The following is a 15,603-nucleotide window of genomic DNA, read 5'->3' on the forward strand; positions in this document are numbered from 1 at the left end:
TCTAAAACACCATAAGTATTTATAAGGCCGTGCTGTCCTTTACAATAAGGCTCCTTTACACCACTCTGGCAGTGCAAAGGAGCCTTAAAATTTATCCACTGGCTTTATAGCTATTTTGAAAAAGGCACTATTCCTCATGGAAGGAGGTTTTCCTATTTCTAAAGAAGCCAACGGCTATTTCAAAATTATTTCAAAATAGCAGTTGCGTCGTGTAGATGCTAGGATAGTTATTTCAAAATAACTTTGCTATGTACCCTTAAGTGGGCGGGCTACTACATTCTGCTCTGCCTGAGGGAACGTTGTATGCCCCATGCCCACTACCTCAGAAACACACCAAAGTCCTGCTCCTTCTTGCCAAGTATGCCACAGTAGTGAGCCAGAAGGACAGAGAGTGTCTCTCACTCACATATGACTATCGCCCCATAGGATTTATGTCTCTGCCTGCAGTGCCAAGGAGGGGGCACAGGAAGGTTCTTTTGACTTCCCTTTATTTCACTGTCAGAGGTCATTTTTCTTCAGGAATGCACAGAAATCTGCAGGGACTATGAATTCTGCGTATGCATAGAGGTACAAAATTAGCCCAGAAATATTGTTTTTCTGTTACTGCTCAGTTTTGTTTGAATGAGTGACTGAGAAGGTGATGGCTGTTCAACTCCAGGAATATTTGGATACCCAACATCCTTCACTAGTTCTACTCGCTTTCACCTTTCTTTGAAGCTGAGACTGCTTGATTGGTTTCCTGCTGGCTTTGGATCTGAATCAGCTGATTATTTTGGTTAGACTGGATCTTTCAGTAGCGCTTGATATGACTGATCCATGTGTTTCTTTGGGAACTTGTTGATACATCTACCAGTTTTTTTCCATTCACATCTAGAAAGACATGTGGCTTTTAAAGTTTTAAGTTGGGATTGATAGACGAGTCTAAGGAAACTAGGTACCCGAGTCACATTACAATTTAGTGCATCTGCCACTTAAGGATTCTACCACAGACTCTGAAGTCAGCAGTTAACTGTGCTTTTACTTCAAGGGTCAGTAGGGTATGGAATTTGCTCCTATCACTCCTTTATTATATTCTGTTTGTTTTTATTCTCGTGCACAGTGTCCATTGGGGTCTGGAATGCGTGGGGGAGATTGTAAAAGGCACCAGGTGTTGCCTATGGCTGATAGTCAGAGAGCTGACCCTTTCAGGCTTCCTCATATTAAGGGCAAATATGAGCAAGCTGCCTGGTAACCCAGTTATCCCAAGAAGTGTGTCAAATATATAAAGGCTTTGAGAAAGGGAGGTATGCTTATGTTGTCAAAGTTTTGTAGTAACATAAATCAATAAATATTGACTTCTCCCAAATGTCCTATTGTTAAAACATCATACAGTAGATTTCATCTTGGTATTATGGCAGTAGTTAATCTTGATAGAGGAGTTTAAGGAGGATCAGATGCTAGCTTTATGCATCATTACTTATTTAATTTTGTTTTACTTTGAATTACAAAATTTTCTTTTTCACTTTTACAGTTGCTAAGTTATGTTTGAAAAGGAAATAACACTTAGTAAATTTGGGCAGCTAAGTTTACTCCACAGTGTGAAATGATGAAATCCCTCTGTCTACAGGCCAAAGTTACAGGCAGCACACTGAATGGTAAGAAGGAGAAACTGCAGGCTGAAGAAGGTGATAAGGAGAAATGGGATTTCTTGAATTTTGCTGAAGCCTGGACCCCGAATGAAAGCCTTGAAGAAATCAAGAATGAAGTTTTGTTCACTCATGTAAGACAAGATGGATCTATGCTCATCTTTTCTAACATAATTCTAATACTTAATCATTAATTGTGCATCAAATTAAATGTTTGACTGCTCCTATTTGAAAAGAATGAAGTCTGGGAAAACAGCCTTTTAGATTATTAGTTGCCCTTTCTTTTCCCTCTCCACTTCTTCCTCTTTTGGTGTAAATTTTTTCTTATTCATTTTGCTCCCAGTTCTGGTTTTTTAGATGGGTTGATGTGGGGCTATACTGGTTCTTGTTTTCTTGTCCAGCGTCATTAGATATACTACCTTAGTGAACCAGTGAAATTTATTAAACTGTAGAATAGCCTCTTGAAGGTAGAAGCACCATCAAAACGTTATGCTATCGTATAGAAAGTGCTCAAAAATAACATGTTGGGTCACATTGTCCATTTCTACCAGTGCAACACTGTTCACAAGCCTTTTTCTAGCATTGATCCCACTTCAAGGTACATATTAATGGTTAGAAGCACTTTTGGTTTATAGCTTAATGCTGAGTAGAGTGATAGGATTAGAGTTAGCATTGACCAAAGTCCATCTCTACAATAAAAGTTCTATCATGTCATTTAAATTATTGCAACATGCTTTTTACTCAGCTAACATCTAAACAGGCAGTAATCTGTGTGTTCAAACTGGCTCAGTGAAAAATTGAGGTGATGCCAAAAGGTATTGATCTGGGCACTCATAAAAGAGCATGCTGCTAGGGATGAAAGTATAGTATCCTAGTACCAAATAAGACATCCTAAAATTTGCATTTGCTGTGAAAAGCAAACAACCCAATTGCCTATGTGCACCTATTGTACCATAAAACATTAAATCTTAGGTTTACCCATGCCAATTAAAGGGAAATGAGGTAAAACTAAATCTTCCCAAAGACTATATTTGATTTAATGAGAAGTTTGTATGTAAGAAATTCTCAGACAATAGAAGAAACTTGATTTTTCTAAGATTTCACAATTTTATTTTAGCTCTTCAGTGAAAATTATATTGCTAAAGCATGCGGGTATCTTTGCTAGTCTTTTAAGCTTTATCTACTATCATTTAATATTACAAAAATCCATGTTGCTCAGTTAGTATAAATATCAAGTTTCTAGAGTATTTAAGAGTTTTTCTGTATGTGAACAAACTACATACATTTCCTATTGATCTTCTTTCACTGAGGGAGTCTGTCACAAAATATATAAGCTACCTATTGCAAACTGTTGACTTAACTAATGGGAGATCAAATTGGTACCTCCACATTAAGCAGCATGATCAGGATATTACTTATATGTTAGTATCATAGCTCATCATTCATTGTTGTCTTGTGTGGCTATCAGGGCGTTCACTAGTGACACTACATGTGTATGATCTGTCACATCTTTTACTCAAATGCTACTTGTGCTATATCTTTTATAGTGTGAAAACTGGCTTTGAGATGTTATCTGACTCAGTCTCAGTTTATTTTCCATATGGATGCATCTACGCTATGTGATAAAATCGAATTTAATTCAGTTAGCTCAATTTTATGACATGACTGTCTCAACTGTAAAGACCATTAGCTTGATTTTTGAGTGCACTAATCTCACGATTACAGAATCGCAGTTACCTAATGGGTATAGCATCAAGCTCAAATTCAGAAGTTTGATTAAAGGCAAGTGTGGAAGTGCCACGTCTTAAAAGCGAATTTATTGGCCTCCAGAGGTGTCCCATACGTAAGCCATAATGCCCCTCTCAGTGCTCTGCTCTGGCTGGTGCTCCCCAGTAACAGGAGGACCATGAATTTCGAAGTGGGAGCAGTGAGCCTTTAGCTGTGGGCTCATGTTAGTATGACAGACTGAGAAACGGCTTCTTTCCTTCTATGCTGTTAGCGCTGTGAATGCATCTACCCATTCACACAGCCCCAGCAGGGAGTTCGTGGCTCTGTCTGTACAATTGATATTATTTTCTGCGCTGCCTGGCCCCAGCCCATGCACCATTGTACCACGTGTCAACAAGGCTGTGCTGGGGGTCGTGCTTGCATAACATACTGAGAAACTTCTTCTCAGTGGTTGACATTTGTGTACAAACCCCCTTCCCTCCCCCCACAGGTGCCACACAGTCTGGGTGTCTTCCGTGCTCAGCCACATCATGTGGTAGCCCCCAACCCAACCCAATAAAAGGATGTGCCTGTTGTTCAGTGCTGACCATGCTGCCAGTCATGTGTTTAGGGCTCCAAGGGTGGGAAGGATATTCTGGGCTTTGCTGCCATGGGGAAGTCTCCCAAGTGGTTAAGATACTGGGGGCGTTGCTGCCACTGTGGGGAAGGACCACCTCAACTGGCCCCCAACTACTAACCCCCCTTTCCCCATACCAGGCCTCACTGCTGGGGAAAAGTCCCCACCCCCCAAACAGCTAAAGGACTTGCTGCCACTGGGGAAGGAACACCTCAACTGGTTCTCCACTGAACCTCTCTCCCCTCTTGGCCCATACTGGGGCTTGCTGTCGCCGGGGAAGAGTCTCCCCTGGCGGCTAAGGGGCTTGCTGCTGCTAGGGAAGGATCACTTCAACTGCCCCTCCCCACCCCCAACTGCACTACCCCCCTTCACCTGTACTGGGGCTTGCTGCTGCCTGGGAAAAGTCTCTACTAGTGGCTAAGGGGCTTGCTGCTACCACGGAAAAGGTTTTTCCAGGTGGCTAAAGGACTTTCTGCTGCCTCCGGGGAGAAGGTCTCCCCTGGCGGCTAAAGGGCTTGCAGCCACCAGGGAAGGACCACTTAACTGCGCCCCGACACACAGCACTGCAGTCCCACTTCGCCCATACTGGGGCTTGCTGATGCCAGGGGGAAACAAATCATTTTTTTCCTGCACTTTTCTATCCTCTTCCTTCTAACTTTAAAAAACAGCCTGGGACCCCGCATTAAGACTCTCCCCAACACCAATATGATGTATGGGGAAATCAGAAATTCTTTCTTCTTATGCTTTTCTCAATTTAAAAAACAGTCCGGGCCCCTACATTATTTTCAGGGATCACATGCATGCAATCATGGGAGGTGGGACACTCAGTGGATGGCCAGTTGAGAATACAGTCGCTGCGCCTATGTTGTCAATGTAATGTGTGGGGAAACCAAAAATTCTTTCTTCTAATTTTGAGGGTCCCTGCATTATTTCCAGGGATCAACATATTTTCAGGGATTGGGAGGAGAATGATGAAAATGCAACGGGGGAAGATGACGTCAAGACTAGTGAGCATACCCAGAATGCTACAGGGATGAGGGAACTGTGGGATAGCTTCCCACAATGCACTACTGCAAAAGTCGATGTTAACCAATGTGTGTGTGGCAACAATGACTCGACTTTGTGGTGAGCACGGTGAAACTGAGGATGGTCAAAATCCAACTTATAAATTCCAGTATTAGAAAATCAGTATAAATAAATTCTATTTTATCTCATAGTGTAGACGTAGTCTGTGTCTTCAACAGCGTTCTTGGAGACTAAGAAGAGTGTGTCCATGGTGTAATCATTCCCTTTTTCAGATGCATGCCAGTATATAAAAAGTGTCTTTAAATATATGAGGGAATATTTTAAATCAGAGAATAAATGAGCAATTTTCCCTGCACATTCAGTTAGATATAAATACTTCGAGATACTAATTTTGATGGCTCAGGATTTGTCACAGTGTTTATGATTATGAGGAATTTTGCCAAAATAAACCTCAAACAAGTAAATACGCTTGATCTGACTTTCAGAAGTGCTGAGCACTGCATATGTGTACCAAATGAGTCTTGGTACTGAGACTCCAGTCTCTGGATTACCATTACTTCCTGGTACTGCATGCTTCTCAAGCATTTTCTACTGGGCCTCCCAATTGTAGGACACAGAGAAAGATGAAGGAAATACTCAGTCTCCCTTTACTAGTGCAAGATTCCCCTCCTCATCTATACAGGAAGCCATGCTTCAGTCAGAATCCTCATCCATGACAGGGATCAGCCCTTCATGGCATTCTCTCTCACAGATGGGGCCCCCCCAAAGGCTGTACTGGAATCCTTAGGCAGCCTATTAGCAGCAGTTCGTAGAGTCCCCAGCTCCCTCGCCCTGAGAGACAAGGGTGATACAGTCTCCTATACCAAACCCCTGACACAGAGGCCTTTGTAGAACAGGAAATTAGGAGATTATGGAGGCCACCCCACATAATCTCTATTTCATTCTCATTTCCAAACAAGGCAGTCACGGCCATCAATATTCAACAACTTTTCCAATTCCCAGACTTTATGAAGAGGGTGCTTGGCACCCTTCATATGTCTCTTGAGGACATTAAAGACTTGCAAAAGTTCCTGGACAGTCTGCAGTGAAGAAGGTGTTTGGGAGTCAGATGAAGTGGGGTGCCCATGAAGACAATATTTGAAGAAGGAGGAGGTTACTCACCCTGTTCAGTATCTGTAGTTCTTCAAGTGATGGACTGTACAGTGTTCCACTGATGGTTGTATGCATGGATTTGGAGCTGGAGCGTTTCAGAGTAATATTGCTCAGCTATCCAAACATGTACTTTTATGCAGCCTCAAAGTGATAAAGGGTGGGGTGTACCATCCATGTCTACAGTTTCTTCTCACTGTTGCATGGTCAGAGATGGAACTGAGGATAGTTTGTGCAAACAGCCCTAAATAACCTTCAATGCGTGGCATGTAGTTATATAGAGTGGATGCATGGGTTGAATGGATGTGGCTAACATAAAATCTCCATTTAATAGCTCATGAAGCACATGCACACTGGAAGTGGAGCACGCATAGTAACACAGATCTCAAAGAACCACAGATACTGCACAGGTTGAGTAACCTTTTCTTTTCATGGCTTCATTTTTTTTTATCAAAATGACACATTCTCAACTTCAGTGACTTCTATTGTAAACGAAAAGGCCTTTCATCTTTAGAGGTACATTTCTGGAAAACTTGGATTGACCTACTTTTAACATTTGGTAAGGGGTGATGCTGGCTCCCTCAGAAGAAGGATTGTCCGATGGTTAAAATGCTGTCCGGGAATGTGGGAGACTGCAATTTTTCCTAGTTCTAGACATGACATAAAAGACACAGACCTAAAGTACAAATCTTCAAGGAAATTAGAAATGTTGCTGTTTTTTGCTTTTTGTTAGCTTATCTTTAAACATCCCTAATTATTCTAAAGTAGTAATAAATCTCACTGATTCTGGTGCATATCATTATTTTTAAAAAGCCTATACCACACTAACAATTCAGTTAATTTGTTCTTTGCCTGTACTGTTAACAATTCTGACTGAAATATTAAAGAATATCATTGCTGAGAAATGTAAAATTGATTTTAAATTGAGTTTTTGTAATTGAACAAGAATGTCTGTCTTTTTCTGTTTATTTTTTTTTTAAAAAGTACTTCGAATTAGAAAGAACAAACAATCCATAACTGAGGAAATAAATGATTGCCACTTTTTAACAGGTGGACTAACCAAGGAATTTTGGATCTATATATTTGAAAATATTCATTTCTCTTTCCTAGTTTGAAAAAGAAAAACAACATGACATTCGTTCCTTCTTTTCTCCAAAACCATCTACTGAGAAAAAACGCAAAATTGAGTCTTTGGATAAATCACTGACCTCTACTTTAGGAGATTCTAAAGTCACATCTGGAAAGGACACAGATCAGGGCAGCACACATTTGAATGACAGAGAGGTAATTAATGTGGATGCAATTTGTTATGAAAATGGCTGTGAGCCTGAAGCTAAAAGAACAAGAGCTGTAAGTATACCCACTCCAAGCAGCTCCAGTAAGAAAAAGAGAAAAACTTTGCCGGAAAAAACAAACTCTTTGTTTACAGAAGAAACTGAGCATGGTCTTTTTGGTGTCTTATCATCTAATTCAAGGAACAAATCGTCTTCAACCAAAGCCTGGTGTTGTGGTCTTTGCACTTACACTAATAATTCATTATTACCTTACTGTGAAATATGTGAATGTCCTCGTGGCACTGATGGTGAGTAGCCCATGCTGCACAATGTAACTGAATAGGCATATTCCCATCTCATTTTGCTTCAAAGATTATAATGTTTTTGTAATGAAATACATGAGTATTTAAACATTCATACAGAGCATGAACAATAAAATCATCACATGAGATGGAATCTTTGAAATTGTACCTGATTTTTGTCAGGAATTTATTTCTGAAAGTTTCTGTTATATGACATTAATTTAGTAAAATTTATCCTCATTAAAGTCAGTAGGATGTAAATTCAATGAGCAGCAACAGAAACACAGCTGCAAGCATGCCCTACAGTCAGAGCTTTGCTTTCTTTCCCTTCAGAGGATTTATCATTATCAACAAGCCAATGAGATTTTAAAATTTTTTCACAGACAAATGATGCAGTATAGGCACTTTACTTAGTTAACCAAGTATGTAATTATCACAGGAGATTATAAACGTTTTTACATTTGTAGATGTTTAAATTTCCCCCCTCAAAGAGTAAAAATTGAAATTTCCACAATGTTTGTATTTTAACATAGCCTAAAGATTTTTATAAAGGCCTAACTCTTTCTCTTGATAGTATATAGATTTTAGTATTGACTGTGCTCTAGATTGATTGTGGAGAAAAGATGCATAAGGAATTTTTTTAAAAGCTATTTAAGCAGAAATAATAAGAGCTATTGGCCTTCTGTATTTTCATTTGCAGACAACGAAGTGATCCTGTTGTGCTTATTGTGCGGTGTACAGACTTTATTCACCATGATATCTACTGTTTTGTATTTTGAAATTAAGATGCACATAAAACACACTGCTTGCCCTCTTTAATGCTAACTATTAGAATGTGAGATTATCATATTAATTTACTATAGGTACCAGATTAATGGACTTGGTTAAGTTCTTGGGTGACAAATAGTCATAAAATAAAATCCATCAATACAGTTGTTAGCACTGTTGACAGGTTCAGCAATGAGGATCAAGAATAGATTATGTCATGGACTCTGAACTCTGTTTACTTCTCTGGCTCACATGTGTGGTGAGCTGTGTCTGTATAGTGCCAATTCTGCAGAGGATTAATGACACTGGAAACAAAAAACTGGCATGTTTCATAAGCAGTAAGATTCATTTAAGAAAAATAATAGAAACAAATGTAATTATATTGGTTCTAATTGATTTCACAGAGTTTAAGTTCTGGTTTCCCAAAATAAAACATATTTGCTGTGGGAAGGAGACAGAAGAATTGATCAATACATTTTCCTAAAATGAATAATAAATCCTGTGTAAGTTGAACTTCAAAAGTTGTAGTGAAATGGTTAGCATTAGGAAAATATGCAGAATAATTAATTTTCAATGTCATGCAATTTAAAATACTTTAATATTGAAGTTTCACTTAAACAGTACAGTTTTCAGGTGTTTAATTGTTTAAATTTATCTGTTAGTATTACAGCCAGTTTAATTTTTTTTTCTTTTATGGTACAGCTGTTCTTTCAGAACTAATTACTGGATTATAATAACCAAAATATGTTTTAGACTACTTTCTGTTACAAGTATAACTTAATGTTACTAACTAGTAAATATCTTATTTACTTACATAGTTTATAGACAACAATTAAAAAGGATTTCCTACTTTTTTAACTACAGATGAAAAAAATAAAAATGGAATGCATGATTCTCCTTCTACTCTGAGTAAAGGAGAAGACGCATCACAGAACTCCAGAAAACTCAAAGATGTAGCAGTATGCAATGCAGACAATGAGAGAGATCATTTAGTACAAACAGCAACTGAACCATCAGTTGAGATTCGTGGAGAGGCAGCTAGTGCTGTTGAAAATGAATCTGGAGGATGTGAGCAAAAGCTGCAAAAAGGTAAAGAAAAATAGGATTCCTTGCAGAACAAATATACCATAACAATTATGCAGAATTTCATTAAACATAAACACTGGTATGCAGAATCATTTTTAGCAAAATGTTGGAACCTGTGTATTTGAAATACAGAAGAGTTGACACTTGCAGAATGACAACTGGACTTGTGTTTTTCACAGTAGGACAGCCATATGAATTGTGAAGTGGGCTGAATGCAACATTTTCATCCACTAGTGGCAGAATTGCAGATAAGCAAAATATAGTTCACAGTTTGCTTTTAGGTTGTGTGTGAAGTATGACCTATGAGCAGGTGTGAACTAGTAGGCTGTTAGTCCATGTACAGTGTGTCATTTTATTGAACTTTGTGGCTGCAGAAACTAGTCTGTATTTATATTGTACACCACAGAGGAATATTTTAATGTTACATGAAAAATACAAGTAGGAATGAAAATACAAAAGTCCTTTTAATATCCCTCCTTTTTTCTTTAATTTTCTCCTGTCCATCTTTCCTGTGTTTTTCTTGTGTTTCATTTCTGTGTTTGTGAACAGCAGGATGCAGTGAATTTTTGCATTATGCATTATTGTTATCCATTGCCCTGTTAGTACAGGTCATAATGAGCTGTTATTCTGGGCAGCAGTTAAATGCAGAATCTGTGTGATGTTCAGAATGCCTGGTATTCACATTCATTCATGTGGATACAGTTTTTGTCACTCTAAAATTATGTATAATTCATGGCACAGTCATGGAAAAACTAGATGACTTCATACAATAGTCACAGCAGTCCTCTTGCTGCCATGTGTTAATGTTTTGTTAGTTTGCTTTCATCTAGTCGTCTTGGAAATAGGAGTGTTCCTTCTCACAAAGTAATACTGTGACTGCATCTTGACTTGGCCCTCTGGCAGGTCACTGTATGATTTTCCCTCTCTCCATGAGCAGCATCATGCGATCTTCATATCACTGCCTGACAGTGTCACTCTCATAATGAATCAGGTAGTCTTGTTCACTGCCCCTACCAGTGCCACTCTGCATTAGATTGCAGGGAAGTCCAGACTGTCCCCTGCTCTGGGTTCCAGACCAGAGCCCAACAGTGATAAGTTTAAGTATGGATTTTCATTAGCTGTCTTCCCTGGACTACTTGGACTTCTGCAGTCTTCCCTGGACTACTAATTTACAGACATCTATCTTAGAATGGTTAGAATTAGGTAAGGATGGAGGTATGATATATCGCTGTGATACTTTAAACAGAAACTTGTCATGAAATATTTTTTATATGCGAATAGCATTGTGAATCTCCTGTCAGAGACAAGGTCCTCAAGAAGCAGATCTGATGCAAAGTAAAGTCTAATATTCATTGAAAGAGCAATGTAAGGCTTTCATCTTATGACTTTTAGATCAAATTAACCTGCTTTTTGTGGCTGGTGTGCTCTTTTTTCATTTTTCGTCCAATTAATGAAAATAATGTATGTTTTGGAAAAGTTTTCTATTGTTTTTATAGGTGTAGATAACTCGGATACTTTTCCAATGTACGATGGGCTGAAGTTCTGTGCAAGCAGGAATACTGATAGAATTCACCTCTATACAAAGGTAAGCATCTCAATGAACTCAATCTATGAAGGTTTCTCTCTCTCTCTCTCTCTCTCACACACACACTCTCTCTCTCGGACAACATTTTACTTTGTAATAATGAAAGGTTTACCATACATATATTTGTATTTTATTTTTCTACTGAAAGGTAGAAAAATTAGGCAATTTATCTCCTAGTTCTTATCTGCCATGGAATTAATAATAGTTCACTAGCTAACTTTTTTGCTAGCTGACAAACAAAACATTTTTCTCAGTAGATGTATTTTCAGAAGGCTTGTAAATTGGGTTATCTACTGAGGTATAAACTTTAGTACTCTATCAGGTTTCTTTACTGTAAAATAGGATTTATACTACTAAGCTAACTGGGTAGCACACTTTTTCATTTTTTGTTTGTAAAATTCTTGACCTTCCAACTACTGTTAAGCTGAATTTGAAGAAAGAGCTAATCATTATCATCTTGTGAAGGTTCTCTTAGAAGACCTTGTCCAGAATTAAAAGTAAGGGGAGTCTTTCTTGTTGCTATTAATAGGCTTTGAATCAGGCTCTTGAAAGTTATGCTATAATCTAGAAGAATTTAGTGTGCAATGCGATCACCCAGCCATTTTGTTAAAGTATTATCAGATAACTTTTGAATATGCTACTGTGTGCTCTTTGAGAATTGTTTTACCAAAAATAATTTTCAGGAATCACATCACATTCCTCCACCAAATGTTTCCAGAGTGAAAAACGGAAGTCTCTGGTTAGACTTGAACTTTTTATTTACCTTTGTGACTGAGCCATCTTCCTTGGTGAAAACTAGAAGAAAACTATTTCCTATTCCTTTTTCAATCATTCTGGGAATATATGGAATTAAAACTTCGTTTTTTATATGTGGCCATGGTTTGTTTTCCTAATGGTTTACAACAACTTTGCAATACTTCAGGTAAATAAAATATTAGCTGCCACCATCTTCAAGTAAATGTTGGATCAGCACTGTAGTCAGAATCATAGAATCATAGAAGAGTAGGACTGGAAGGGACCTTGAGAAGCCATCGAGTCCAGCCCCCTGCCCTCGTGGCAGGACCAAGCACTTTCTAGACCATCCCTGAAAGCCATCTATCTAACCTCTTCTTGAATATCTCCAGTGATGGAGATTCTACCACCTCCCTTGGCAATTCGTTCCAGTGTTTGATCACCCTGACAGTTAGGAACTTTTTCCTAATGTCCAACCTGAACCTCCCCTGCTGCAATTTCAGTCCATTGCCTCTTGTTCTATCCTCAGAGGCAAGGAAGAACAAGTTCCCTCCCTCTGCCTTATGACACCCTTTTAGATACCTGAAAACTGCTATCACATCCCCCCTCAATCTTCTCTTTTCCAAACTAAACAAGCCCAATTCTTTTAGCCTTTCTTCATAGGTCATGTTCTCTAGACCTTTGATCATTCTCATTGCTCTCCTCTGGACCCTCTCCAATTTCTCCACATCCTTCCTGAACTGTGGTGCCCAGAACTGGACACAATACTCCAGCTGAGGCCTAACCAGCGCAGAGTAGAGCGGGAGAATGACTTCTCGTGTCTTGTTCACAACACACCCATTAATGCAGTATGCAGTTAATGAAGTATTCTTTAAAATGTTCAAAAGGAAAATAAAAACATTTGTATTGTCAGACTATCATAGATTCCAGTACCCCAGGAAAACTTCGCGATCATCTGGTCTGACTACCTATATAGTACAGCCTATAGAACTTACTTAAAATCATACCCTTTGGAAAAACATCCAGTATTGATTTAAAAATTGAACTGTTGAAGAATCCGCCAGTGACCATTGGTAAACATTCAAAGTGTCAGTAAAAATTATGACAAAGCATCATTTCAACATAAACTTCTCCAAAGTTTCAGAAAACTAAAAAACTGGTGCCATCTATGTAAGGTTCTGAACAGACTCAGTCCAGGAAAACTCCCAGTGGTAAGAGTCTAAAAATATAACTACAGTTGTCATTTGGGGAGTTACTGTCACTGTTCAATTCCATTTCTCTGCTGCTTTTGGGAGGGAGACATTTTTAGTCTGACTGGACTTTTTCTAAGGGGTAATATGATAGAAGTCTATAAAATCATGAATGGTGTAGAGAAAGTTAAATGAGAAAAAGTCATTTACTTGTTCCCATAACAAAAGAAATTAATAGGTAGCAGGCTTAAAACAAGTAAAAGGAGGTATTTCTTCACACAACATACAGTCAACCTATGAAAATCCTTGGCAGAGGATGTTGTGAATACCCAGACTTAAGTGCATGAAATACAGGTCCATCAATGGCTAGTAGCCAGGAAAAGTAGGAAAGGTGCCCCAAGTCTCTGTTTGTCAGAAGCTGGGAATGGGTGACGGGGAGGGATCATTTGATGATTACATGTTCTGTTCATTCCCATGGGACACCTGGCATTGGCCACTATTGGAAGGTAGGATACTGAGCTAGATGGACCTTTGGTTTGACCCAGTACGGTCATTCTTATGTTCATACAAACCAATCGATGTGCAAACCATCTGTTTTATTTCAGAAGCAACTGAAATGTGGATCACATGGATTCTGTTGCAGTTCTGCTCTGTGAATTACATAAAACATTGGTTTAAATGAACTGGGAAAAGAAATTCCTTCCTATGACCCACATGGATCTGCAGCAGGGTTTGAACCCACAATCTTTACATCCTCAGGCAAACCGCTATTGCTGAGGTTTAGAAATGAGTCTTAGCCTCTGTGTGAAGCTGCAGTAAAAGCAACACATTCTTGGCCCTTGGGTCATTCATATTCAGGATCTGGCATCGAGTATCTTTTCTGCCATAAATGACCTTGTGCAAATGAAGCTCTCAGTTGTTTTATTTGTAAAATGGAGATGATAATAATACTTGCCTCCCACGTAGAGTGAATGGTATGCGGACTTACTTGGTTTGCAATACACTGAGCATAAACAATGTCAGTTTAAGACTGCAGTATCCAATACACTTCCCATTTGCCACACGTGACAAACAGGAAACCACCATGTGGTGAAATGGAGCACCCTCCTAGCCTCAGGTCACTCACGTATGCAGCAGCAGCTCTAGCTGCAGCTCATGCAATGTGGCTCTGGTGAATAATCTCGGGGTGGGGGCAAGCGGGCCTGTGACAATTTTGAAATTTCTTTTGGACACAACTGGTTCAATAGGTAAAATCAGACCTTGTATCCTGCCGGTCTGCTAATTCTCGGATAAGAGGATCTTCTAAGCCAAAATTGTATCTGGAGAGGGAGTCTCTCTTGTGTACTGAAACATATTGTAGAAGTCTGCCTTCATTTTTCCCCAGCTGAGCTCTTTTTATGATCAGTCCATCACAAACAAGGCATGAGCCCAACATGGACTCTATGTAGCAGTTCACTTGTTGACAATCAATTGAGAAGGAACTTGCTCAGAGCACAGGAGAGGTACAGTGCATGCTTCATGACAGCATGTGCTGTCACTTGATATAAAGTGGAATAGAGTAATTTTCTCCACTGTGAAGGAATAATTTTACAGTCATCCCCTGTACTATACGATACAGTTGAATCAATACTCTTTAGAGGTAAATTTGCAGTCTTCTTGCTGCAGGATAGTACTATGAATCAGATTTTCCAAACAGACAATTTTACTGTGATTTTACATTGACCGTGCAAATAACCTTTTGAATTTTAATATTATGCAACTTGTTTGATGGGTAACCAATGGAAAAAAATTGGTATTTTTTCTGTATTCTACTAAATTATAACTGTATGCAAAAAAGAAGGGCTTAAATTCCTTCAGAATTTAATGGATTTAATAAAATTGTCTGTATTGTCTCTCCAGGATGGAAAATCACTGAATTGTAATTTTATTCCATTGGATATAAAATTGGATAACTGGGAAGACTTACCAGAGAGTTTTCAGCAAAAACAAAATCGCTCATTGGTAAGAGCATTATTAAAAATTTTGCTATTGAATAATGTAATGTTTAATTTGGATATCTTCGTTTTCTGTAAATGGAGACTATTTTGTTACCCTGCCTCAGGTTTCAGTTACTGGTTACGTTTCCTCAATGCAGCCAAATGTTATAAATGTTGATATGAATAATAAACGTGCATTCTGTTACTTTGGCAAATTATCACACCACCTGTTACCATATCCGTAAATAAGATCATCATCACATCAGTTAGTTTCTCCTTTTTACAGGATTAGTCAGTGACGTTCGTAAGTTATCAAAATCACATATCATAAAGGTTGTGTTGCAAGACTGGCATACTGTGAGTAGAGAAAATATACTTGACTGCGTCACACTTGTGATATGTGTAAGCCACAGAATTCTTTAGTGTGCTCTGTGGTGACCCTCTTCTCTTAATAAGAGTGTTTAAATCAATATAGAGCGTGATTTGCTGAGACTGATTCACATCTCTGCTAAAATGTCCAATTTCACTGGGTTCTTCCTTGCTACT

The 15,603-nt window shown here is 38.7% G+C and overlaps 1 protein-coding gene across 1 annotated transcript in view; it reads left to right on the plus strand.

The window, feature by feature from the left end:
* The window catches only part of ZRANB3 (zinc finger RANBP2-type containing 3), a 112,652-nt gene that overhangs the window by 78,502 nt on the left and 18,547 nt on the right, over positions 1-15,603 (plus strand). The window contains exons 12-16 of the mRNA XM_075001070.1: positions 1,607-1,759; positions 7,255-7,726; positions 9,353-9,577; positions 11,071-11,159; positions 14,981-15,082. Coding sequence (XP_074857171.1) covers positions 1,607-1,759; positions 7,255-7,726; positions 9,353-9,577; positions 11,071-11,159; positions 14,981-15,082 — 1,041 coding nt within the window. The remainder of the gene's footprint in view (positions 1-1,606; positions 1,760-7,254; positions 7,727-9,352; positions 9,578-11,070; positions 11,160-14,980; positions 15,083-15,603) is intronic.

This window comes from Carettochelys insculpta, chromosome 8, assembly GCF_033958435.1.
Source record: "Carettochelys insculpta isolate YL-2023 chromosome 8, ASM3395843v1, whole genome shotgun sequence".
NCBI lineage: Eukaryota > Metazoa > Chordata > Testudines > Carettochelyidae > Carettochelys > Carettochelys insculpta.